The sequence below is a fragment of the Notechis scutatus genome, chromosome 3 (assembly GCF_049901735.1).
Source record: "Notechis scutatus isolate UNSWTSFEM ecotype Mainland chromosome 3, rNotScu1.2, whole genome shotgun sequence".
In the NCBI taxonomy this organism is placed as follows: Eukaryota; Metazoa; Chordata; class Lepidosauria; order Squamata; family Elapidae; genus Notechis; species Notechis scutatus.
Window position 1 is genome coordinate 70,498,657 of NC_142011.1, and position 26,200 is coordinate 70,524,856.

General features: G+C 39.0%; 2 protein-coding genes across 26 annotated transcripts in view; both read left to right on the forward strand.

Moving 5' to 3' along the window:
- PDE4B (phosphodiesterase 4B) overlaps window positions 1-3,713 on the forward strand; it is a 233,322-nt gene extending 229,609 nt beyond the window's left edge. For all 4 annotated transcript variants that reach the window (XM_026665988.2, XM_026665990.2, XM_026665991.2 and 1 more), the window contains one exon: window positions 1,702-3,713. In XM_026665988.2, coding sequence (XP_026521773.1) covers window positions 1,702-2,067 — 366 coding nt within the window. In that variant the 3' untranslated portion in view covers window positions 2,068-3,713. The remainder of the gene's footprint in view (window positions 1-1,701) is intronic.
- Window positions 3,714-25,122: 21,409 nt separating this feature from the next.
- Window positions 25,123-26,200, forward strand: part of SGIP1 (SH3GL interacting endocytic adaptor 1) — a 114,834-nt gene continuing 113,756 nt past the window's right edge. For 5 of the 22 annotated variants that reach the window (XM_087960423.1, XM_087960424.1, XM_087960425.1 and 2 more), the window contains exon 1: window positions 25,124-25,512. In XM_087960423.1, the coding sequence (XP_087816549.1) occupies window positions 25,503-25,512 (10 nt within the window). In that variant the 5' untranslated portion in view covers window positions 25,124-25,502. Of the gene's footprint in view, window positions 25,513-26,200 lie in introns of all 22 variants that reach the window. The other 17 variants (XM_087960427.1, XM_087960429.1, XM_087960435.1 and 14 more) reach the window with 8 other exon arrangements.

The following is a 26,200-nucleotide window of genomic DNA, read 5'->3' on the forward strand; positions in this document are numbered from 1 at the left end:
CCCCGAGTCCTGATATCTTAAAAAATTAGTTACTAACCAGTTTTAATTTTGGAACAGAAACTTAAGAACTCCTCTATGTTCTTCCTCGGAGGAGGAGGAAGGCATCCAAAATTCATTTCAGTTCAAGCAGGCAACAGATGCCACGATTTCCATTACTTCTGAATACCTTAATAATTAAAAATAGCTCCCACTGACAGCACCTTGTAGTTTCTTCATATGCAAATACTGCTATACAGATGTTTCTTATATAATTGCTGCTATAAATTATATAGTAGCAGTGTGACATGATTAAAAAAATAAAACTAACTTACTGAGCAGATGTTTGCTGCTACAGTAGTGGCAGCTTTTAATTTATGAATGTTGTTAGGAGTGCTTTTTAGGGCGAAGCAAGTTATTTGGCCTTTGTCTAATCTGATTCTAGGATAGAAAGAGCCTTGACCTTTTTCGCTTATGCTGAGATTTAGATAATGGGTGGAAAAATCAGTGTTAGCTCCACTGGACATTTGATTGTAATGTTAGACTATCATTTTATGATTGAAGACTGCCAACGCAGAGCTGCATTTGTAGGGGGGCTCTTGGAAATACAGGTGCTCTTGGTACTGATCTGGAAAGAATCGTGGCAACAGGAGTCAGTCAGGAATGCTTTTGTTTAGCTTTGCTAATGCACTGCTTCCTATCTGCATTGCTTCCTGAAGAAAACAAATCTGAGCCAACCATGCCTCAGTCATTTCAGATTGGACCATTTCAGTGTGCTCTATAATTGCCCTTGAAGAGAACCCGGAAGCCTCAGCTGGTACAGTTATCTGCACTCCTAGAACAGCGCATGTTATATCCATGCTCTGCAAGTGCGTAGATTGCCAGTTTGCTTCCAAGTCCAATTCAGGGTGCTGGTTTTGACCTTTAAAGCCATTCATGGCCTGGAGCCAGGCTGTCCAAGGGACCACTCCAGCCCACTCCATTAGATCTTTTCTGAAAAGTGTCCTGCAGATATTATCAGCTGCAGATCTTCATTTGGTGGGCCCCAGGAAATGCGCCTTCCTTTCCTTGGTGCCAGCCTCGTGGAATATAATTTCCCCCCTGGAATTAGATTAGCTTCATTGCTTTTGATATTCCAAACACCCTCAAGACTTAGTTATGTTGTCAGGCCTGAGACTCCCAGGGAAACCAAGACCGTGCTTAGATAGCTCCATTGTTAAGCTGGCTATTCTTATCCTTTCTTCACGTAGGGTTGTATTGCTTTTTTTATAATATTTGCTTTTAATGTGATTTTACCCATTGGTTGTGAGCCATCTAGAGTTGCCTTTGGTAAGATGAGTAGCTATATAAATTTGAGTAATAAATAAAATAAAATAAATAAATCTGGCCATAATGATCCACGCCCAACAAAATTTCCCCAAATGCACAGAAAGCAATATTCTTCTTTAATATCAGCATTCTGGTTTTGACAATTCTCCTCTAGACAGGTTAGATCAGTCCCTCTTTACATATATCATAACAGCAGAGATTATATGACCCTATCTAGTTTTTCATGGTTTTTAGTATTCACTTTGTTTTATTCTTTTAAAAAATTGAGTGGTTTGTTAGATAATAAATACATACTAATATAGTTTCTAGTTGCTTAAAATGTAAGGCTGAGAGAAAATTCATAAGTATTGAGTATAAATAACATTTCATTACAAATTGATTGTACTTGCATTGCAGGTGGGATTCATTGATTATATTGTTCATCCACTTTGGGAGACCTGGGCAGACCTAGTACAGCCCGATGCTCAAGATATTTTGGATACCCTGGAAGACAACCGTAATTGGTATCAAAGTATGATCCCTCAGAGCCCTTCCCCTCCCCTCGAAGAACGCAGCCAAGACTGTCAGGGCCTGATGGAGAAATTCCAGTTTGACCTTACTCTTGAAGAGGAAGACTCCGACGGACCTGAGAAAGAGAGTGACAGTATCCATTACTACAGCAGTACCAAGACACTTTGTGTCATTGACCCAGGAAAAAGGGATTCCCAGCAGGACACTAATATAGAGATTGTGACAAAAGATGCATCGCTGATTGATACTTAACATTACAGTATCCGTCATGGTGATTTTATTCATGCACATGAAGATTGTCTCGTGTGCTATAGCCTGAAAGTCTAGCTGTTAGGCCAGCACCTGTTATTGGCTAGAAGACTTTCCAATTACTCGAGATTGGAGCCAGGGTTACAGAGTGTGTAATGACTGCTCAGGAATTAACAGGTGATATCTACTGCAGCTTAAGTTGTATCAGCCAAAAACAAAATAAACCTGGTGATAGGGAGGCAATGTGAGCTGTTACTGAACAAGCCTGCTAGGGAATGACACACAATCATCATATTTTCTATTCTTAATAGATTCTGACATCTGGTTCGGTCCAACAGCTCAAAATACTCTTTCGTAATTTTGCATTTCAAATTTGTGCACCTGTCTCAGACCTGTGTGCCTTTTTTATAAACACTTCCACATCTTTTCGAGACACCTACTAAATACACAACAAAACTTGTTTGATACCAATATATATTTTATATGATTATTAATCCTGTTTAATGAAGAAAGTCTTCCTCTCTACGGGCAATACTTGTGTTTTACCGCAGTTTAATTGTTTTGACTCACTAAATAAAACAGGGTGCCCTCCCTCCTTGCATTACTGCATCACTGGTCACTTTATTAGCCCCACAAAAATCTACATTTCTCCTGTGTGACTTGCCACACATGAACAAATGGTTTTCCATTCAACTGTTTTCGACTTTTGTTCTACACAGGATAAAGTAGCTTTGTATTCATTAGACAACGCAGAACAGATAAAAACCAACATGTTGTAATATGGTGGACAATCTCCCCTTTAAAAAAAACAAAACTCAGTGGAATTTTTGTGTTTGGTCCTACTGTGCTCCCCCCCCCCTCCATTCTTCATGTTCGCTAGGCTGAGTCTCCTTTTCTTCTCCTCAACTTGCCTTGACCTATTATATGTCCAGTACTGTTTATAACAGTGTATTTATTATGTATTGTATATAATGTAATGTTTTGTAAGTATTAATTTATATAAATTAACATTGCCAGTCAGTGGTGATGTTATTTGTGTAGAAGACTCTGAATGAGAGTTGCCTTTCTTGTAATTTTTTTGTACTGCGTAAAATGGAAAGAACCTGAGCACAGTGAAAGAGACATATGGAACCCAGACAGGGCATTCAGGCATTGGCTCCCATTGGATTTCATTTTCATTTAGATTCTGGAAATCGGGGTTAGGTAACTGGTGAGGATTTAGGAATTTCAGCAGAAATGAAATGATTGGAATGTGGAAAAGGACACGCCCAGTCAATGCCACAAAACCTTCTGTCATTTTCCAATTTTTAAAGCAGCCAATGTGAGTTTCTATGACAAAATGTGAACCGATACTATACTTGTGCTGTGAAACTTCTTCCAACAAAGCTTGTGAGGCATGTATACAGTGCCGATTTTGTAAAGCTATGTTTCAGGCTTTCAGTCCAACTTGTGACTAACTAGTTGATGAAAATAGCACAGCTGTGCATGATACATGGGTTTATATGTCTGTTGAACACTGCATTGTTCCAGGTGGTTATTTTATTGTTTGAAAGTTTCACACAATATATGTTGTTATAGTATTATATATTGTGTTGAGATGCATTCTGAAGAGATTTTTATATGAAGTGAATAAATGAAAGCATGATTTAGTCTGGACTTTTCTGGATGGTCTTTTCAGGTAAACAGACACGACGCACCCAACTTCCTTCAATCTACCTTAGTTTTTATATGTTTATTCAAATATAAGAAATACATTCACTTGAAACTAAATTACCTATATTCTTATACTATGGATATTAAAACTGCAAATAATACAAAATGCCATAGCATAGCACAATTAAAAGTCATTTCCTTATCCCAAATTGATTATTTTTACAGTCTCAGAACACTGAAAATACATCTAGACTACCATGAGCCAAACATTTCCCTTTCTGGCTGAGGAAGAATCCAAGGCCAAGAATATAATTCAATCAGTACTTATCCCTGGTTCTGCTACAACGAAAATCCTCACAGCTTCATTCCACACAAAAGGAATAAAATAAATTACCAGCACCTTCCACATTTGGCATTTTTAGCCAATATTGTTGTTTGTATTTGTCCCATCATTTGCAAAATTTAAAACAATAATATTAAATATGCACAGTTGCCGTAGGAAAATGCCTCAGTTGCAAAGCCTCCCTTTTTCTGCATACAAACACACCATAGTGAACAGTTAGGGTGAAACAAGTACACGTTGGTACCATTCCAACCAGATGGTTTTCCCATTTACTAGAAACATGGTTGCACGGAATGGCGGGGTTTGGAGACAGAGCTATTAATAGCCATCAGGAACCAAGTGACATGATAGCAATGTTCCAATATCTAAGGAGCTACCCCAAAGAAGAGGGGGTCAATCTATTTTCCAAAACACCTGAAGGCAAGACAAAAAGTAAAGGGTGGAAACTAATCAAGGAGAGAAGCAACCTAGAACTGATTTCCTAACAGTTTGAACAATTAATCAGTAGAGCAACTTGCCTTCAGAAGTTGTGAGTGTTCCAACAGTAAGTGATTAGACAATCATCTGTCTGAAATATAGGGTTTCCTGCCTGAGCAAGGGGTTGGACTAGAAGACCTCCAAAATCCCTTTCAAGTATGTTATTCTGAATATAGGGCAAGCAAAGCCAATAGGTAAGGGTTGCTCTGAGCTAAAGAGCCAGGAAGTGGTATGAGGCCAGAGTTCCTATCAGTGAGAAAATATCTTACAGACTCTGCAATGGTGCAGCTTTGTAAGGGAGAAAGCCAACTTTGTTGTGGTTTTCAATAAACCAGCACTGAGCTTGAAAGAATTCAATCTGGTTCCCAGACAAATCTAGACAAAACAGAAGTCTATAGTTACTTCTGACTTGTAGAATTTAGAGGCACTCAGACAAATATCTTCAAAAATCTAGCAAAACAAGCAAATCATAACCTCTCCAGAAATGGAATAAAATCCCACTTACTTTGCAGCATCGTTCTGACTACTGTGGTCTTTCCCCTTTCCATAACCAACGTTTGCACAACACTGAATCAAAACAAATCACACAACATGCTACACCAAAATCAAACCCCATTATGTTTAATGCAAAGAGGTAAACTTATACAACATGGCAAGCCAGCATGTGTTTACTTTTTCAGGAGATATTAAATGTGATTGTTACCAGTGTCTACTTCTACATGTGTAGTCATGTATAATAAGCTATCATGGCAAAATCAAAACCAAATTAGAGTGTCATTATCCAGGGTGTGTGTGTGTTGTGTTGTATAAGAAAGATAACTTTGATTTAGTGTTTAGTCTGAATAAGGACTATACCCTAAACAAGACTAACTTTGAAAGTACAAAATTAATCTAAATTCAAGTAAGTAAATGAACACGTACATAAAGTGTAACTTCACTCATTTACTAGTAAGTCAGTCCTCAGAAAAGAATACCTTTGTAACTGAGTAAATTCACTTACGCTTGTTCTATCATCTTACCAGGCTGGCAAAAAATGTTTTGTACAGTTAAGATGGAAAGAAATTATATCTATTTCATGGAGGTTAATTATAGACATTATACCAACTGCATAACAATAGGAAAGACACTTCAGATTTCTTTTGCAATTTCTGTTTCCTCTGTGGTCAGAGCAGCTATCATACTAATAGTTACTCCTTAACAGCAAAGCAAATCATCACTAGCATTTTTTACATGTGTATTTTCATCTTTCCAAGATTGGCAAGGTTAAAAAAAAAAAGGCACAGCAGGGACCCTAACAATTCTCTTTTTTACTATAGAGTACAATAAATAGAATTGTGAATCTAAATTTCTCTCCGCTTCCTCTTATAGCAAACAAAATTAAGGCCAAGTTGTTTTGATTTTCTTTCTCACACTTTCCTCTTACTCAGAACTAATATCTTTTTAAAGTCCCTCTGTAATGAATTGTTCATTTGTCCCTCAGTCAGAGGTCTACATCCCTTCACCTACTCTGAACCACATTTCAGTTCATATGCTGTGTGAAGCCAGTTTGTGGTTAGTGGACATGCAGTTTGAAGTAATGGAACATTCTGAGCTTAAGTGACCCTAAGTAAGTATATCTTTAAACATGATTATTATAAATAGAAACCCAGTTGTACAGTTACAGTAGCACAACTACTGTATAAAACAGGCTTCTCCAAACTAGTGTCTTCAAAAGGAATTGGATTTCAACTTGTGGAATCCCCCATCAATCATAGAGGAGTTTGGAATTATGGGAACGGATCCAACCCATTTGGAGGTTATCAGCTGATGGGAACTTATATAAAGGTTTTTTTTTTTAAAAAAAAAAATAGTGCTATTTACTCTACTCACCTTAGAAAACTCTGATCCATCTTTCTCCACATTTTCCATTCTGATGGAAACACAATTCTACTGATATTTAATAGCATGACATTCTTCTCCTGCAATCGCAGCAATGCTTGACACTCATCTTATCATCGTAGATATTCCTAAGAGGCAGCATCAGACAGATAATGTTGAAGGACACAACTGGGTATACCTCGTCATCCATTTTACTTTCTTGGCTGTCCTCAGGTGCCCTGTTGTCAAGGTAGAAGTAAGAGTCAGTGTCAATTGGATTAGCTTTCCTACTTGAGAGTAGGAATGCCAATTTGGTATTCATTAAGAGTAGCAAATGCCTCATTGGTCCTGACAGTATATGCCAGAGGTCTCCAAGCTTCGCAACTTTAAGACTTGTGGACTTCAGCTCCCAGTATTCTCCAGCCAGCTGGGAGTTGAAGTCCACAAGTCTTAAAGTTGCCAAGTTTGGGAACCCCAGATATATGCCTTCAAGTCAATGTTGACTCCCAATGACTGCCTAGACAGTTTCTTGGCAAGATTTTCAGCAGTGTTTTGCCAATGCCTATTCCTGGGGCTGAGAATATGTGACTGGCCCAAGGTCACCCATCAGGATTTGTACCTACGTTGAGACTAGAACTCATAACTTCCTGGTTTCTAGCCTGGTGCCTTAATCACCACAACAAATGGGCTTTCTAGGATTTATATAACACTTCTGAACGTTTAAAACAGGCCAGACATTTATTTTATTCTTGTATGGATTTCTCCTTGGTTCTTACCTGTTCTCTGCCTTACTGAATTTTCTTTTTAAAAAAAAGTTTATTTTAAATGCTGAACAGGAGTGGTTTTTAATATCTTTAAAAGAGTAGTGTTCCTCAGCCTCCACGACTACAGTTTTTTAAATTGCTAAGGTTGAGAAAAGCTGAAAAGCCTGCAACTGTATTAGGCACTCTGGGAACAAAAGGTTTGTTTAAAAGACTATCCCCTGGCCCTAAAAAAAAAGTTTTGGGTTGTAGAAAATATCCTTGAGGGCAGATTAAGGAAAGACAGGTAGAAACAAGGTTTGCCTTTGGGTAGATGAACATTTACATTTTGCTAGTGTTACTGTTGTTATTGCACAGCATTTGTGACAAGGTAAGTGCCCAAAGGCAGGCTGTTTTCTACACACACACACACACACACACACAGAAGGAGGGAGGGAAAGAGAGAGAATACTCCTGCTTTCACATAATACATTATGTGATAAACCAGCTATATTGTAGTCTATCAGGTTCTGGAAACCAAGCAATTTAGATTAACTGAATTCCTATAGATTTATGGTGGGAGTGCAGACCCAGGTTCAAAAAGATGGCTTCACAGCATTTTTTTTTTTTTTTGTAAAGGCAATCTATTTAAGCCAATGCTGCAAGTCAGAGAGTAAGAAATTGTAGCCATTAATAATTTCAACTTATAAAAGATATTCAAGTTGAGCATCTCCCGATTCATAACTCTGTGCCTAAAGCTCTATAACAGTGGTTCTCTACCTCAGCAACTTTAACATATACGGACTTCAACTCCTAGAACTCCCCAGTTAGCATGTTGGTTGGAGAATTGGGGGAGCTGAAGTCCACATATCTTAAAATTGCTGAGGCTGAACACAGTTCTATATCAACTTACCTGAAAGTTAGATCCAGGAACTCAGTTGTAGATTATTTTTCAGTGGAATTGTACAGAATTGTCATTGTGCTCAATTAATCTTTAAACTATGCAAAATCCCAGTTCTTGGTCTACATGTTATACCACTTACTGCTCAATCAATATAATTTTAAAACCAAGATCACCTGTTGCTCTTTATGATGCAGAACAGCATGCATTCAATCATAGGTTAATAGCACCATCTGGTGGGAAAAGGTATAATAGGTTTTTAAACAGGCATATTTTAATTTTATTATCTAGCAGTGGGAATGGTTTTACAGAACATGAGGCATTTACTGCCAACGCAATTAAAATATAAATTCAATCATTTGTATGATTGACATAAGGCTAGGATAGCTTCCCACCCAATTCTACATAACAGAAACCAACTACACTGGCACTGAATGTTTCTTGAAAACAATAAGGGGGCAGCCACATTTCTGCCCCTGTGACCCACACTTTAGCAGCAAGTCATTGACTACATGAAACCATGGTCACAAATCCCCTAATAATAGAGTCAATCTCATTTTAAAAAAATTAAAATCAAATATAATTCTTAGGTTAGAGGTACAAAGTGTTTCCATTTGAGAGAAATTTTAGATGAAAAAAACCACTGTCCTATTGTCAAATTGCACGCTATAAAAAATTAAGAACACTTCATTTTTAATTCTATTTTTTAAAAAAAAGTTGATGAAATTTCAGGGTGCAGCCCACTCACACTGTACCTTGCTGCCATGAATAAAATAGAAATTTTGTTTGAGGAAGTTGCATATAGATATGCAGCCGATGCTGTGATCAGAAGCAGCAATACAACAGAAGAGAAGACAAGTAGTACCCAGAACAGCATTTAAGTACAAATAGGCTCTGTAGAGCTTGATCACTTTAGATGCCAAGTTTGGCCTTCCTGGAATACAAAGTATATGTGCTCATAAAGATAAGAAGTTCAGGATCTTGGCATAGCTATAGTGAGTAATAGTGTAAGTAAAGCTTGTTCTCTTTTCACCTCTGCAGTATTTTATGTGGACAAGGCTATTTGTCTTTAAAAAGTGTTTTGGAAAGTGCAAAAGTTCCATTCAATCAAACAATGTGATATCCAATCTACACTATTACATACATAGCTTTTCCAGAAAAGTTATTTTGCTATTTTCCCCTCACAGAATAACTAATGACTATTGGAAGTAGCTTAGACCAATGGCTTATTTTTGCAATAAGTGCCCCAGATATTGCATCATAAATCAGTATTCATAAACTCTTTTTTTTATATTAGTCACAGAAAGCTTTTGAGAACCATCACATGTCAATGGACAGCGGCATGGTACCTTAAGCACTATTTGAATCTCCCAATAGTCTCCTCAGAACATAGTTGATAAAATCTTTCAAGATAACAGATCAGATGAGACGTAAGCCTTGTGGGAAGAAATCCACAGAGGTTTGGGATAAACAAACAAAAAACTGCCTAGAATCACTTGGAGTCAGGTGATTAATTTAATTAATTAAATCAACCATGATAAATTTTGTGATCTCTGAGGCTTTACCCATTTTGAAAACATTTTTTAAATTTAATATCTATTTCACTTATTTGGCTCACACTCAGTTTTGATTCAAGAAAGGTGCTTCAGAACATGCAGTAGTAAAAAGGTACTTTCAGTCTATGAATCTTTAAAGTAGCAGCTGCAGAAGGTAGCAGTGTGATCCCTCAAAAATATAGCAGGCTGCTGCTATACTCACACTCCATCACATGGAATTGTATCTGACATGCTCCATTGCCCTCCTATATTACTAGATGCCTAAGTAACAGTCTACTTTACTCAGAAGAAAGGAAGTCCTCTTCGTTGTCAAGTAGTCATTTCCTTCCTACATCCTCTGACATTTTTATGACTTCCTGTTCTGTACAGCAGTCTTTAATTTGTGGAATCCTTATCGCATGCAGCGAAGGTATATGTATGTATGTATGTATGTACGTATGTATGTATGTATATGGTATTCAGCTTTGTTCGGGTATTTTCCCACGTCATTATAGTTGTGCTATTAAAGTTGTAACATTATGTGATAAACCAGCTATATTGTAGTCTATCAGGTTCTGGAAACCAAGCAATTTAGATTAACTGAATTCCTATAGATTTATGGTGGGAGTGCAGACCCAGGTTCAAAAAGATGGCTTCACAGCATTTTTTATTTTTTATTGTAAAGACAATCTATTTAAGCCAATGCTGCAAGTCAGAGAGTAAGAAATTGTAGACATTAATAATTTCAACTAACTAACAAAAAAGTAGCACATCTTAATAACTATTTTGGTTCATTTGTTTTCCAACAAGAGGGCATTTATTCTTTCAGGAACTTCTGAAGACCAAGTGTGATACTGAAAGGAAGAAGAAATATGTTTGGGAATGTTAATTTTGAATTGATAAATTGCATTCTACAGAATTGAGGGAATATGATGGTCTTACTGGAACTTTATTTATTATCTTTGATAAATTCTGGAGAAATAGTGAAGAGCAAAATAACCCATCCACTCAATCAATTGGCTATCAGTTCTTGAGTATGGTACTAAAGATTCTTGAGAAGTTCATAAAGTTCAGTTTAAGTACCTTGAAAATAATAGAATAATTACCAGAAGCCAGAATGGATTTGTTTTAAGTAAATCTTGGCAGGCTACAGTAATCTGTGACATTCTGATTACCAAACTACAGTAGTTTTGTGTGGGCTGAATGGCATGGAAATTTAGGACTCATTGCTCAATGCCAGCTCATTAATAGTTCATCATTCTAGAGAGAAGCAAGAAATAGGTCTCTACTTTTCAATTCCTTTTTAAATGAATGTTCAAATGAAGAAGTAGAACAAATGCTTATTCAGTCTGAAGATGACACAAAATTGGGGTTACTTTTATACTCTAGAACAGGGGTGTCAAACTCAAGACTGGGGCTAGATGCGGCCCACGGAGTGCTAAAGGACTGGCCCACAGCGCTTCTGCTAACAAAAAAGGAGCTTGGGAGGGCTGGGTGTGGCCCTCCCGAGCTCCATTTTTCCTGGCAGAAGGTTGCAGGATGCCGTCACAGCCAAAACGGAGCTCAGGAGCCCATTTTTGCTGGCAGAGCACTCGGGCCACTACAAGTGCCCCTGACATGAGTTACATTGAGTTGGCCATTCCCACCTTGGCCACACCAACCCCAGCCCCCCCCAAGGTCAAAGGCAACCCTGATGCAGCCCTCAATGAAATTGAGTTTGACACCCCTGCTCTAGAAGATAAGAATAGTTGAATGAGGTATAATAGACACAAATTCAAATGGGACAATAATCAAGTGAACAGCTATAAGGCAGAGGGTACTACTTATTTCAGGTAGCAATTGACTGCAAATATAAATTACAGTAATGTTGTTGCAAAAAAAAAAGTTAGATTCAGTATAGTTTCAGTATAGAAAGTAGCTTTATTTTTCCTTGCTTTGTACAGACTGTATCATGTTAAGGCCTTGGTACCATACTTTCAGAAGTACTTACAGCCCAAAATTTCTAATGCTAAGTGCACTGTAACTTTAAATAGTCACTAAAGAAATGGACTACCTGAAACTAAAACAGATGTCAAGGACTACCTGAAATAGAACAGATTCAGAGAAGAGCAACAATGATTACTAGGAACAACTGTATATGTTTAACTTTTATGAAAAAGAGTTCTTTAAAAAAATATTTTTCAAACATAACCAACAAAATAAGTAACACATCAGTGACCATGCACTTAAGAAACTTCCAATATTACAATGGTAAAATAAATGTGGGTGGAGAAGCAGTGAAGAAAGAAAAAAGAAGAAACAATACCCATATGATATCAATATAAAATTAATACAAACCTTAAAGTGAATAAATTTCACATGGCTACATCTTCTCATTTTTAGAATATAAAGACATTTCAAGGATGGATAAGAATGTATATTTTGAATTCATTCCTTAACATCATATTTCTTTTCATATACATCAGTGGTCCCCAACCTTTTTTGTACCAGGGACCAGTTTCAAGCAGAAACACTTTTTCAAGGACCAGCGGCGGGGGGGGGGGATTCTATTTTCCATTCCCAAAACTTTATGTTTACCCTACAACTATCATTAAAGACACCTGACTGCAGTCTCTTTAGTTCTAGGTCTTGCCCAGCTGTGTAGCTACAAAATTTCATGCAGATGTTTCTCTTATCTCTGTTTGGTGGAAACAGGAATTGAATGAGGAGCATTTAGTCAGTGTGTTTGCCCTAGGAAGCTCCTGTAGTCCTTGTTTAGGGATCATTCAGAGCTACGATGGACCTCTAACATCCAGCCCAGGAAGAAACTGCTTCAAAGAAGCCGGGGGTGGTGGTGGTGGTGGCTTTTCCTGTCGCCACACCTCCTCCGAAGCGCCCGTTCACCCCCACCCCGCCGCCCACCCGTGGTTCAATCCAGTGCTCCGGTCTGCCTGCCTGCCTGCCTGCCTGCGTTTCTGGTTGTTTCGGAGCAGCTTCGGCTGATAAAAAGAGGCGAATAGTTATTATTCTCAGGCGAAGCTGCTCCGAATCAACCAGAAACGAAGGCAGGCAGGCAGGCAGAACGGAGCACTGGATTGAACCGCGCACGGGCGGGCGGGGTGGGGGTGAACGGGCGCTTCGGAGGAGCTGCGGCGACAGGAAAAGCCACCCCCGGCTTCTTTGAAGCAGTTTCTTCCTGGGCTGGTGGAGGAGCGAGAGAGCGACTGAGAGAGGAACGAGGCGGGAGGAAACCGAAGCCGCTGAGCCGGAGAGCAGGACAGGCTTTGGTTGCTTCCTCCCTCCCCTTCTTTCATTTGTGTCCTTGATCCCTGATCCCAGCAGCATTCACCGAAGGCGAAGAAAGCCGCCATATTTTTTTTCTTTGCGGCCCGGTACAGAGTGCTCCACGGACCGGTACCAGTCCGCGGCCCGGTGGTTGGGGACCCCTGATATACATAAAATAATTCCCCTTGTTGAGGCCCAGGATTGACAAAGCCAAAGTCCTTCATTAAAATGTCCCTTTTGTCTTAACTGTTCTTGCCTTCTGGCAGCTCTGCGCAAGTGCGCACTGGGAACAGGCTCCCCCTGTTTCTCTGCCTTACTGATGTCAGATTCTGGAGGCTCCGAAGTCCACACATAACTCTCAGATGGCCCTGGCCCCATCTCTGTGTCATATGCAGATCCCTCCTCCTCTCCAGACTCCAGGACTGGCCCATGTTCCTCTCCACTGTCCAACTCTACTGCAAGCTCCACAGGCCTCCGGTGGACCACAACAGTAAGACAAGAGCAGCTTGACAGGAGAACCAATGATCCAGAGAAGCCATAGTTCCCTCCACCAAATAGATGCCGTCGCTATTTATTAGGGATAGTCGAGTTTGATTCCAGCATTGAAAACAGAAATCAATTGAATTTAGTAGGACCATCTGATTAATACTACATTGTACTACAGGAATCCTGAACTATTTTCACCAGTAACATTGAACTCCACGAAAGTGACATCATTGAGATTCTCTACAAAAGATAAACCAATGTAAGACGGTAATACCTGATTAAATTGTTGCGTATGGAAGCAGGGTTGGTATAAAACAGGTGTACATTGGAAAGAAACTTCTAGCAATGTTTACAGTTAGGAGAATGGAAGCAATTTGGATTTATCTTCTGGGACCTCGTCACTTATCACCAGCCCTGCTGAAATAGACAAATCACAAGAAGAGGAGAACAGTGCATGAATATTTTGCTGAGATTTCTGAATTCTCAGAAGAATTCAGAAGAGAACATGTGGAAGAATTACGAGGAAAATTGCCAAACAAAACTACAAAAACTCCTGTAGGTTTATTCTTGGGTGCTCTTGTTCTCTCTTTCACTTGGTAAAACCAAGTAGTAATAATCTTACATTCATTTCAAGAGGCATACCAATTGATAAGGGCTAAATTTATTGTCTTTTGCTCTGATTTTATCATGGGCTGATTTTTCACACTTTCACAATTTCCATTGGAAACAAATAACAATATTGTCTGTTCGGAAATCGTTAAGTCGGTGCTAATTGTTACAGAGGGATGATCATAACTACTGTCAAATAGTAATTTGTCAGATTTGATTATCATAAGTTCTAGAAAGGAAAGTCAGCCTTTTCTTCCAGCATGCATATATATATATACGATGGTGAATAAAATGTGCACAAAGTGAAACATGAGATGCTTCAGATTCAGAATGCTCGAAAAGGCCAAAGGCATCAGATTCAACATATTAAATGGGCTGAATTGAATAATAGGGTAGGAATACAATAAACATGTCCATGATGTATAGCACATGGCTTCGTTTTAAATGCATTATATAGATTTAGAGCCAAGTGTGTCATTTTTTTTCACTAATCAATTCTTGAGCTGTCGGGGCTGAATGTGAAAAGCCTCTTTTACTTCTGGGGGAAAAAAAGCCCGAAATGCATGGAACATTCTCTTGCTTTTGTTTGTGCTCTTGGTATCTACTGTCACTATATTTTGACTGGAAATGAAGCTGGTGGATTTGAGCTTTATTTAGCAAATCCCTTCCTATCAGAATGTTAAAGCTCCTTTTGCTTAGCAGGATAACAAGACAGGGAGCATCACTTCGAGATGTCAGTGAAGCAGTAAAGGTAGAGTTGCTTGAGCAGGATGCCTCACATCTACTAAAGAATAATTTCATTCTTGGATTTGGTGATTCTCTGACAATTTAAAAAAAAAACAATCCCTTGTGGTGAATTCATTTTGCTTTAAGTTTCTATACATAGGCTGCAAAACCCTAAAGCCTTCCTTAAAGGTTTAAGGTTATAATCCAAGGGATTTTGCTGTGCATCTTCTTATGTCAGGAGTGTTTAAATTGCTGTGAACATCCTAAATTCTAGACGACAATTGGGAATGGTAATGACAGAGCATGTTTTAATGGTATTCCGATGTTTTTATTCTGCCTTTCTATTAAGAACATGCACACCTAATAAGGATGATTCATGGAATATTTGTAACCTTTGTCTTTCCCTGAAAACTCAGTGAGAATTTCAATCATATATTTATTTCAATATTAATATGAGATACACAATTTGAAATAATTGCATTTACAAATAAAGCATTTTTCCATAATAATTATTCCAAGATATTTAAGAGAATTCAAATATAAATATAGCCCCAATTTTTCACAGATTTCTATGGATACATGAAAGTTTATGGGAAGAATACAAAACTTTGCTGTGATCAGTTGAATATCCTATAATTTCCCAGAGTTGTGCTATGTTCTATTGGTGTAGAACAGGGGTGTCCAACCTTGGCAACTTTAAGACTTGTGGACTTCAACTCCCAGAATTCCTCAGCCAGCAAAGCTGGCTGAGGAATTCTGGGAGTTGAAGTCCACAAGTCTTAAAGTTGCCAAGGTTGGACACCCCTGGTGTAGAACATTCATAATGATAGATTATGTACCATCAAATAATTTTCACCTCCTAGCAATCACATACAGTAGAAAGGTATTCTTCATGATGACCTTTGTCCTTGGAGGAATCAGATTATCTAGATCCGTTTCAAATGAGCTTCAGGTCAGGATTCAGCACAGAGCAGCCTTGGTCAGATTTGTTGATGACCAGTGGCAGAGAGCAATGGAGGTGATACAGTCATCTTTGTTTTCCTGATCTCTCAGTGGATTTTAATACTGTCAACCACAGCAGGAGAGGAGGAGGGAGGGAGGGAAGAAGGAAGGAAGGAAGGAAGGATCCAATCTAACCCAACTACTGGTATCATGATGGTGAACCTATGCCACACGTGCCAGAAGTGGCACACAGAGCCATCTCTCCGGGCACGTGAGCCATCGCCCGTTGCTCTTTTGGGTTCCCGTGTACTGGCCAGCTGGTCTTCACACGCAAGGGAGTGCCAGAAACTGGAAAAGCAGCCACCCAGTGTGCATGCGCATGCAGGAAAGATGATCTTCCGGTTTCTGGTGCGCATGCATACATGAAGACCATGCATGCGCCGGAAACCCAAAGATCATCTTCTCAGTGTGAACATGCACCTGGCAGCTGCTCTTCTGGTTTCTGGTGTAGGCATGTGCACTGGCCAGCTGATCTTCCTGCATGCATGCATGCCTGCCAGAAACTGGAAACCAGGTGGCTGGTGCGCATGCATGCACCGGAAACCAGAAGATCATCTTTCAAGCATGCACATGCATGCTGCACTTCCAGTTTCTGGGACACACACACATGCGCACACTCCCATTTTGGCACTCGGTGCCAAAAAGGTTTACCAACACTGTACTAGTATCTTTTAGAGATGATGAGTCAAAACATTAAATATATTATGATTGCATGGCTGGTATTATTAAAAAGTTTTTCCCCCTGACACATTAAAGTATGTACAAAAATTACAAAGCTGGATCAAGGTGTGAAAACTTGTGAGCATAAACATCTATAACTTACCTAGGTAGAAGCATGGCTTGGAATAGCTGAAATTCCCACTAGAGCTTTGCAGAATCTCCCAACCACCTTCCATCCACATGACATGGGGAAAAGAAGGATATTCTCTTTCTACTTTCCTTCCCCTTAAGTGCGTGTATAGAGTGCATGTGAGTGATGTACGGATCTAAACTTGTGGAATATTTTCTAATGAATTAGTGAGAAACCAATCAATCATGCTCCTGGCGTGCTTGATCGAAACTTCACTGAGTGTGCTCTGACATATAATATCCTAACCTTTTTAAATAAATGTCCGGTGGAACAGTAACAATTTAGTGGCACAACATCTATCCTACTCAGTGTCTATAAAGGGAAATTAAATTAACTATGTCAAGGAACAAGTTGAAGCAGGGATGTTTCTTAAAACTCTTAACAGTGTATAGTAACTCTATAGCTGTAATGGCATGTAGAAATGGGATTGGGAGGAGAAACATGGTCAAGGAACCATCAGTTAAAAAATAACTTAGATGTCAGCCTTGCAAGGTTAATCAGACAGGAAGCATGATGGCCATATCAGTGAATTCTACTTTAGTGTAAGGCTACATTAACAGAATCTTGCAAGTCTGAAAGTACATTTCTCCCTTCTTCCCTTTTATAGCCCAAGAAAACTAGGGAGGGTCTCTTTTGAGGGGCTTGCCCCATCCATCTCCCTGCTCCAGACAAAGTTGCCTTTCATTTGGTCCCTTGGCTGCATTTCTTCTCCCTGTCTCCCAAGGTCATTTCCACATACCATTATAATAGCACAACCAGTCCTGCTTGCCTTCCTTCCTTCCTTCCTTCCTTCCTTCCTTCCTTCTTTCTTTCTTTCTTTCTTTCTTTCTTTCTTTCTTTCTTTCTTTCTTTCTTTCTTTCTTTCTTTCTTTCTTTCTTTCTTTCTTTCTTTCTTTCTTTCTTTCTTGTTCTTTAAAATTTTTATTTTTTCTTTATCTCCTTCCCTAAATATTGAATATTATGTCTTAAAGAACTATCTTTTTTAAAAAATAAAGCTGGTTGTTATCCTCTTTCCCTTTTCATTTACAGAAATTATTGTTTAGTCTTCTTGTTTGCTCTTCTACATAGCTCTTCTTTTGCCAACTGGGCCCGTAATACTTGCTGATGTCATCAATCGATCTTGTTTTAGGTCTCTTGTGGATGCTTTTGATTAAGAGGGATCCATTCTGTGACTGCCTTGGTCCACCTGTCCTGACCTCAGTTCTTCTTGCTATGTGACCATCTTATGTCCATTTCATTTCTTTTACTCTATTGATAACATTGTATACTTTCATTTGTTCTCTAATCCACGGGCAGGTCTTTCTATCCTGCCTTGTACTGCCGAGCATGTATCTTTTTGTGGCTCTTTGCACCACTCATAGTTTTTGCATTGATTGTGAGGTTAGGGTCCATGTTTCACCGGCATATTACATCTTTCTAAGGCTTGAAATATAGATTAGAAATTCATGAAGAAACAAAGATGAGGGACTGAAACTACAATGGAACTATAAATAGATACTCAATAGTGTCCCAACTTTTAACAAAAAAAAACTAGTGTGCACATTTGTGGCTTGTTCCTTCTTTTCTTATGAGGTGGCTAACATAAATTGGGAATTTAACACTACTGTTGAGGATGGGGGATTGGACCTATGGCTCTAAACAGACCCAGTCTTGGAAGTGAAGTAGCTCGTGTGCTTAGGACACTGAGTCAGAAGAACATTGAGAGGCTGACAGGTTGCTAGTTCAAAACCTGAGAGTTCGAACCACATGATGGAATGAGCTCCCTTCAGTTTGTCCCAGCTCCTGCTAAACTAGCAGTTGGAAAGCATGCAAATGCAAGTAGATAAATAGGTACCTCTTCAGTGGGAAAATAACAGGGACGTGAAAGGAACCCGCTTGGGAGTCCCCTGAGCAATTGTGGTGTCACTGGCTAATTCTTTGACCCAGAAGCCCCTTGGTAGGGCAGTGGCAGATTAAGGCTCACTGGTGCCCTAAACACTAACAAATCTTAGTGCCCCCCTCCTATGTACATACTATACAAACGAAGCCATATTCTCAACTTTGTGGTGCCCCCTTTGGGCTTGGTGCCCTAAGCACATGCTTAGGCTGCTTAATGGTTAATAATAATAATGGGTAGGAGCTTCTGACACCAATTAAGCAGCAGCAGACACAACCATCAAACTAATATCATAAAAAGGTATTTTTGTAATATTTGGACTTTTCTTTTTCAGAAACATTGTCCAACATCCTGTTGTAATTTAATGAACATGTCTAACTATGTGTGTAGATTTCCCCTCCAAAATCTAGCTATTTTCATATAAGAGTTCAACACCTGTTATTTTCTTTAATTAGACAATAGTTATGTATTATCCTTAAAATTAAATATATTTCTTATTTAAGTTAATTAACAACAATAAATATTGTAGATTCCATGTAAGCAATGTTTTAAACTTGCTTCACTAAAGTATTTTCCTTTGCTACTGTTTAAGCAGCTAATCATGGTTTCATCTTTAAATAACTAAATCTTAAGTACGGCTCCCATAAAGCACCATTCTGCAAAATAATCTTCCTTTCTTGTTAGCTCACTTGGAAAATCCAGTTAGGTTCTTTTCATGTTTTTCAGGGAGAGGGAGAGAGGTGGGGCATTTCTACTCTTAAAGACTGTATAAATCTTGCATTTCTCAAAGCTTCTTTGCTTCCAGTGGGCATCTAGATTTCTACAACCTGTATACCCTTGTCCTACTAGAATGCCTTCTGTTCTTTAATTAATTTGAAATAAGATCCTTAACTTTCTGTTGAATAAGAGGTTGTTGTGTAGAGAGTCCTTAGTAAATCAAGTGTTCCGCCAAGAGACTTTTGATTAAATTGAGAAGAAATTAAAAGAAACATTCAAAGAATTGCAGCGGGAACTGGGTCTGCTGTGTTAAAGAGATACAGGCACATCGTGACCGTGGGCACTACATTTATTTTGTAATCCATTCATTGTGCTTCAAAATGATAAACTTTGGAACTTTCTACATTTGTGTTTTTTATTTTTATTTTGTGCCTTTGAGTCAGTGTTGATTTCTGGAAATTGCCTGGGTATCTCAGGTGGGACTAGAACTCACAATCTTCTGGTAAAATTCCACTTATGAGATAATCTCTCTCTCTCTCTCTCTAACTGCCGGCCTCTCCAATTTTCCAGGTCTTAGATAACTTGGCAGGAGTCAACTCCCTGGTTGGAAGCTCTGATCACAGAATTGCTGCTCAATACAATATTATAAAGTTAATAGATACAATATTAATTTAATAATAAATAATAAAGTTAATAGATACAATACAATATTATAGAATTAATAGAGCCCACTGTAACTACATAGCCAAAAAGGCATTAAGAGTTGTTAACCTAGTTCTGCGTAGCTTTTTCTCTGGTAATATCACACTACTAACTAGAGCATACAAAACATTTGCTAGACCAATACTTGAATACAGCTCATCAGTCTGGAACCCGCACTACATATCTGATATTAATACAGCTGAGAAAGTCAAGAAATATTTCACAAGAAGAATTCTCCACTCCTCTGCTCGTAGCAGAATACCTTATGCCACCAGACTTGAAATTCTAGACCTAGAAAACCTAGAACTACGCCGCCTTCGGTCCGATCTAAGTATAGTACATAAAATTATATATTGCAATGTCCTACCTGTCAATGAATATTTCAGCTTCAACCATAACAATACAAGAGCACACAATAGATACAAACTCAAGGTAAACCGCACCAAACTTGATTGCAGGAAATACGACTTCAGCAACAGAATGGTCAATGTCTGGAATAATCAACCTGACTCTATGGTTTCTTCCCCAAACCCTAAAAACTTTAACCTTAGACTTTCTACTATTGACCTCTCCCCTTTCCTAAGAGGTCTATAGGGGGTGTGCATAAGTGCACCAAGGTGCCTACCGTCCCTGTCCTATTGTTTCTTTTCATTTTTCTTATATGTATCCATTTCATGTATTCATAACTATGTTTATACTTATACTTGTTATCTTATAATTGCTTGACAAATAAAATAAAATAAAAATAAATACCAAGGCCAGTTCCTGCCATCTATCTCTGGATCCTGCTCAGATATGACTGAGAGATAGAGAGACACAGAAAGATACCTGTTTCCCAGAGAAAAGGAAATACCAGGAGCCATAAAACCTGGGTAGGTGTGGCTGCGGGGGTGTCATGTGACTGGGTGGGAGTGAGTTGAATTAGCCATGCCCACCCAGGTTTTGTGGCTCCCGGTGTTTTATTTTCTGTGGGAAATGGGTCCAAATGGCTCTTTGAGTGTTTAAGGTTGCAGACCCCTGGGCTAGTGAAAGATCCAACAACTACACTGATCAGTAACCAGAAACCGCTTGTGGGTTTTTTGCTGAAAAAACAAAAACAAAAGAAAAGTTCAGGAATGAACTTATGATTTATGGATGTGAAGATTAGAAAGGGTAGCTTATATAAAGAAGGAAATTATGATATAAATGTAGAGACAGCAAGGGTAAAATATAAATGTTATCTATAACTGCTGCCAAGAAGATTGGAAGCTGATTCTTTAAAATCTTTTTTTCTTTTTCTTTTCTATTTTTTCTATATTTGTTTTTCAGTTTCTTATTACTTTATTTTTCCTTAATTCAAAAATCCCATTTTTGATTCTGCTGAAAAATGCCTCTTTTTTTTCTAAAAAGGAAGCAACAGCATTACAGACACATTTCTCTAGTACATATATAGAACATATGAATAGTGTTACATACATGTTGGGCACATTCGCACTGCATTGATCCACCCATCATATTTGTACATTAATATCTGAGTAAAAATAAAGCAAAGATATGCAAGTGACTGAAGGAAAAATGTGTCACCTTATTTTATAAGGATTCCCGAATTTGGGTAAATATGGTAATTCCCAAATAACTGTGTTGTGAGAGGAGTATGGAGATGGCTGCTAAAGGGCAATAGCTACTAAGAAGTTATTCTTAGATTAAAAGGCAAAGAAGAATCAGAATATTATGCGGTCTGGGACAAATTGTACAATTGGCTAAAAAGTAGAAATAAAGATTAATGTATATGAACGTGTAGATACATCTATAAATGTAACAGAGATGTCACAGTGTTGTCAAAATGTTATAGATATGTGTACATTGAAAAAGCAGAACAATAATATAAAAGAAGTTATTCTTAGAATGCATAGCTTTAATAGTACCACCCCTCCATGATAGATGAAATATGGGGATTTCTTGAAGCAATGGAAGCACCATGGGTCTACCACCATTGCTAGAAAAATTCAGAGCCATCTACAAATCCTGGATACATACAAGACCATTTTCTTCAATTTGTCTCAGCTTGATTTATTAAACCAAGGGTGTCAAACTCAAGGCCCATGGGCTGGAACTGGCACACAGGGTGCTTAGATCCACTCTGGAAACAGTGAAGGATCAACCTGTGGTGACTCTGCCAGCAAAAACAGGTTCCCGATCTCCATTTTCGGCTAGGACAGCCTCCTACAATCCTCTGCCAGGAAAAATGGAGCTCAGGAGCAGAAAACAGAGATTGGGAGCCCGTTTTCACTGGCGGAGCACTTAGGCCACTACAGGCATCCACAACACAAGTGACGTTGACCTGGCTACCCCCCCGACCACTCCCCCCACTCCCCAAGGTCAAACACAACCCTGATGTGGCCCTCAATGAAGTAGAATTTGACACTCCTGTATTAAAGCATTGAGGGAGAAGTTCCTTGTAGTTTCACACATCCAGATGAAAAACATGTATGATATAAGACATTGGTTCACAGTTCACAAATCCCACTTTGGAGCTCTGGCTACTCTACCTACTTGATGGCTTCCAGAAGATTGTTTTTTTTTTAAAAAAAAAAAAAACCCTAGCTTTTCATTAAATGTTTCAGTAACTGTTTACCTGCTGCACCAACGTTTACATTTTAAAAAACTTTTTTATTTTTGTTATTGCTATGCTCTATTTTTGTCGTTACAGTAATGTTATGATTTATTTCTGGAGTGTGTGTATAATTTCTAATGGAAGTTTTAACAATAGTTAATTGTACCAATACAAACTAAAGTAGAATGAGAAGGAAGGAAGAAAAAAAAAGGAGAAATAAAAGAAAAAAGATGAGAGTGCAAAAAAAGGAAAGCAGAAGGAAAGATACAAAGAAGTGGCTTCTAATTTTCTTCATGGCAGTTATAAGCACGTTTGTAATTTAACCTTTCTCTCTCTAAGGATATATTCTGATCCTCTTCTTTCTATAGGCTATCCTGCTAAATCACAAAATCACAAATCACAAATTCATTTTTTTTCTTTTATGAGTTTATTTTTGTTATTTTAATCACACTATGAATGTTTTAATTTTTGCATATGCCTGTAAACTATTAAGAATTGTGAAGGTATGATTGAATAATCTATCAATCAACCAATCCAACCAACCAGCCCTGAACTAGCAACCCAAATCCTCTTTCTCCTTCCCTCTCCCTCCCTCCCTCTCTCTTTCTCCCTCTTTCTCTCCCTCCCTCTCTCTTCCTCTCTCTCTTTCTCTCTCTCCCTCCCTCTCTCTTCTCTCTTTCTCTCCCTCCTTCTCTCCTCTTTCTCCGTCCTCCTCTCTCTCCCTCCCTCTCTCTTCCTCTCTCTCTTTCTCTCTCTCCCTCCCTCTCTCTTCTCTCTTTCTCTCCCTCCTTCTCTCCTCTTTCTCCGTCCTCCTCTCTCTCCCTCCCTCTCTCTTACTTTCTCTCATTTTCTCTCTCCCCCTCTCTCTCCCTTCTCTCTTTCTCTCCTTTCCTCTCTCTTACTTTATCTCATTTTCTCTCTCCCCCCTCTCGTCTCTCTCTTTCTCCCTCCCTCCCTCTTCCTCCCCCTTCTCTCTATATAAATTGTATACTCCATTTATAATTGAGAAAAACTGTCACTTTAAAAAACATAGTGTTAGCATATGCTATTCCAACTGAATATTTTACTAATTCTGACTTATAAAATATTGGTTTGGCATCTCCTAAGTTTTTTACTTGGATTCTTCCTCTGTAAACTATTGAGATGCAACTGGAATGAGTATAAAGATAAAGTGCGTAAATAATACAAAAAATGGAGATTTTGTACATCTCAAATTCTTTCTGAGTTGTCAAATCTTGTCCTTGAATGAGGATTTGCAAATTCAAATTCCATGCACCTGAATTTTCAAACCCAAATTAAATTATCTGCTTGGATTTAGGTTATTTAAAAGTATCTACAGATGAAGAGTAAAACAAAAAACAAAAAACCCTCAAAACCCTTGTGCAGGACAGGTAATTGGAAATATGTAGGATCTGGTTTGCCAGAATAGATCCTCTAGCAAAATTTATACAGTTAAACAAATGGAAAAAAGATATTTCTCTGTCAGCTTCACCCAAGTTCTTCTAATCCTGGCTGTCATCTAGAAGCTTGTTTGCTTTTCCAAATCACTAGGAGCATCTCAATCAACATCTCACCGAACCCAATATTCACTTCTTCTAGCCACTGCAGAGGCTAACAGTACCCCTGGCCTGTCCAAAAATTTCCATACAGGAAAAAAAAAATAGCAGCGGTTAAAGAAATGCTATCGGGCTTGATTAAATATGGATGTCATGGAAAGGAGGTAAAAGAGAAACTGGAGATGCTTAGAAGCAGCTCGGCATGTCTCCCCTCCCCTCCCTAATTGAAAACAGTTTGGCTTGTCAGAAGGAAAACAATCACCTGTTTGTTGTTCCCTTGCATGTGCCAATTTTTCCAAATTAGAGGAGGCTGTAAGTGGCTGCCTTGAAGTCTTTGCAGGATAAGAGCTGGGAGTCGTAAAAAGCTTAGCTGGAAATCCCGGGGTTTCTTTTAAAAAAAACAAACCATTTTTGAGTAGAGAATGAAGAGTGGGGTTGTTGGGGGTATTTTTTGTGTGTGTGGTTGTTCCTCTGCACAGATATTGCAGAGAAACGCATGCATTTTTGAAGGCTGCTGATGTGAAAATCCTTCTCCTGATGCCTGGGCCTTTTGTTTCCTTTTTTCGTGTCAATTCCCTGCCCTTTGGCACGGATGCACTAAGAGCGAAATTAATTTCGAGGCTCTCGTGGAAGATGGCCTCGATGAAATTCCCCCTGCATCCTCCTCCTGGGGATAATTGGGATGTGACGTCATATGAATTGATTCTTCTCCTGAATGGTTGGGAGGGAGGGAGAGATGGACAGGGAGGGGAGAGAGAGAGAGAGAGAGAGAGAGAGAAAGGAGGGGAGGTCTTCAGCCAACACATAAACGTGAGACCACATTAACAGCTCCTCTGTGTTATGAGAACCTGTCATCTTGGCTTCCCATGCCTGATTATTGCATTGCAATATTGCATTTTCAGGCTGATTTTTTGCTACCTGGTTTTTTTTAAAAAAAATTTCTATTTCCTGGCAGGATCTGTTGATCAAACGTGCTGCTCCAGAAGCTGGTACAAGATGATAAGAGATGGGAAACGCACCACCACGACAGAGAGCTCCAGAGGGGCTAGGCATGCATGTTGAAAGCGAGGGAGGCAAAGAGGGGAAAAAAATTGGTTCCTGTGTTCTCCAGGGGTATTGTGTCAGGAGATGCAAGCAAGGGACCATGTGACGAGTGAGAAAGCTGGAGGGATTGGTTGAGATGCTAGCAGCAAGTGTGTGAGCTAAGCTGGCTCCCTCCACCACCCCTCCCTCCCTTTCTCTCCTCTGCTCTTTCCCTCTCACCCGTTCTCTCTCTCTCTCTCTCTCTCTCTCAGCATCTTTCTGTGATTCTGTAGGTGATAGTCACAGCAGCATCCATGGCCTGCCTTTTGCCTTAGCCCACTCTCCTTTTGGTTTGATTCCCCATATTTCTTCTCCTTTCCTCCCTCCCTCTTGCTCTGACAGCTTCACCAGCGATGCATCTGAGATCCCGGCACTGAGAGTTTACATGAAGCATCTGCTCAACTGGAGTCATAATTTCCCGTATTTTTTTCCGCCTCTGTGGAAACTGAGGAATGCAATTCTGCCACCATGATGGAAGGTAGGTTTCTGGCTTGGGGTTTCTGCTGTTTCTTAGGGCAGCATTTACAGGGCAGATAATGAGGAGGCTTTGAGGTTCTGTCATTTAGTCTCAGTTATGAAGATTGATTTTTTTTTTTTTGGTTAAAAAAAAAGCTCAGCTTTGGATTATGACGATGGTTGCCTTTCCGGATACCCTTTGCAGCGATCAAATTGTCAATTCTTCTGGTGCATCTGAGGAGCTGCAATATTATTATTATTATTCATGGAGCTTTTTATTTCCAGAGTGGAAAATAAAATCCAGCAGTTTGTGGCCTGTAGAAATAGTCTCAGCCCAAGGAAAGAGAGAAGTAGTTGCCCAAAAAGACTGAGATGTTTTTGCTTTGGTCTGATCCCTACCCCCCTACTCTCCCCCCCCCCCCCACCAATCAAAATTGATCCTTGAGAGAATATTGTCACTTTAAAAAATAGGGGGAGATAGAATATCAAGTATCATTCTGAGTAGACGCTCTGCAATCTTTTCAGAGAAAAGGTTTTATTTTATGTAATGGAATTCTTTTTATTTATTTATTTATTTATCCTCATTTCAAGGTATGCCCTTCAATTAATTGGTGGAAATCGGTTAAAGGAAAAGCCTTTTTCATATTTATCTGCTTGTATAAGGTTTGTGGTCGGATGCCTTGAGGTTGCAATCCTTGCCTGCGTGTGCA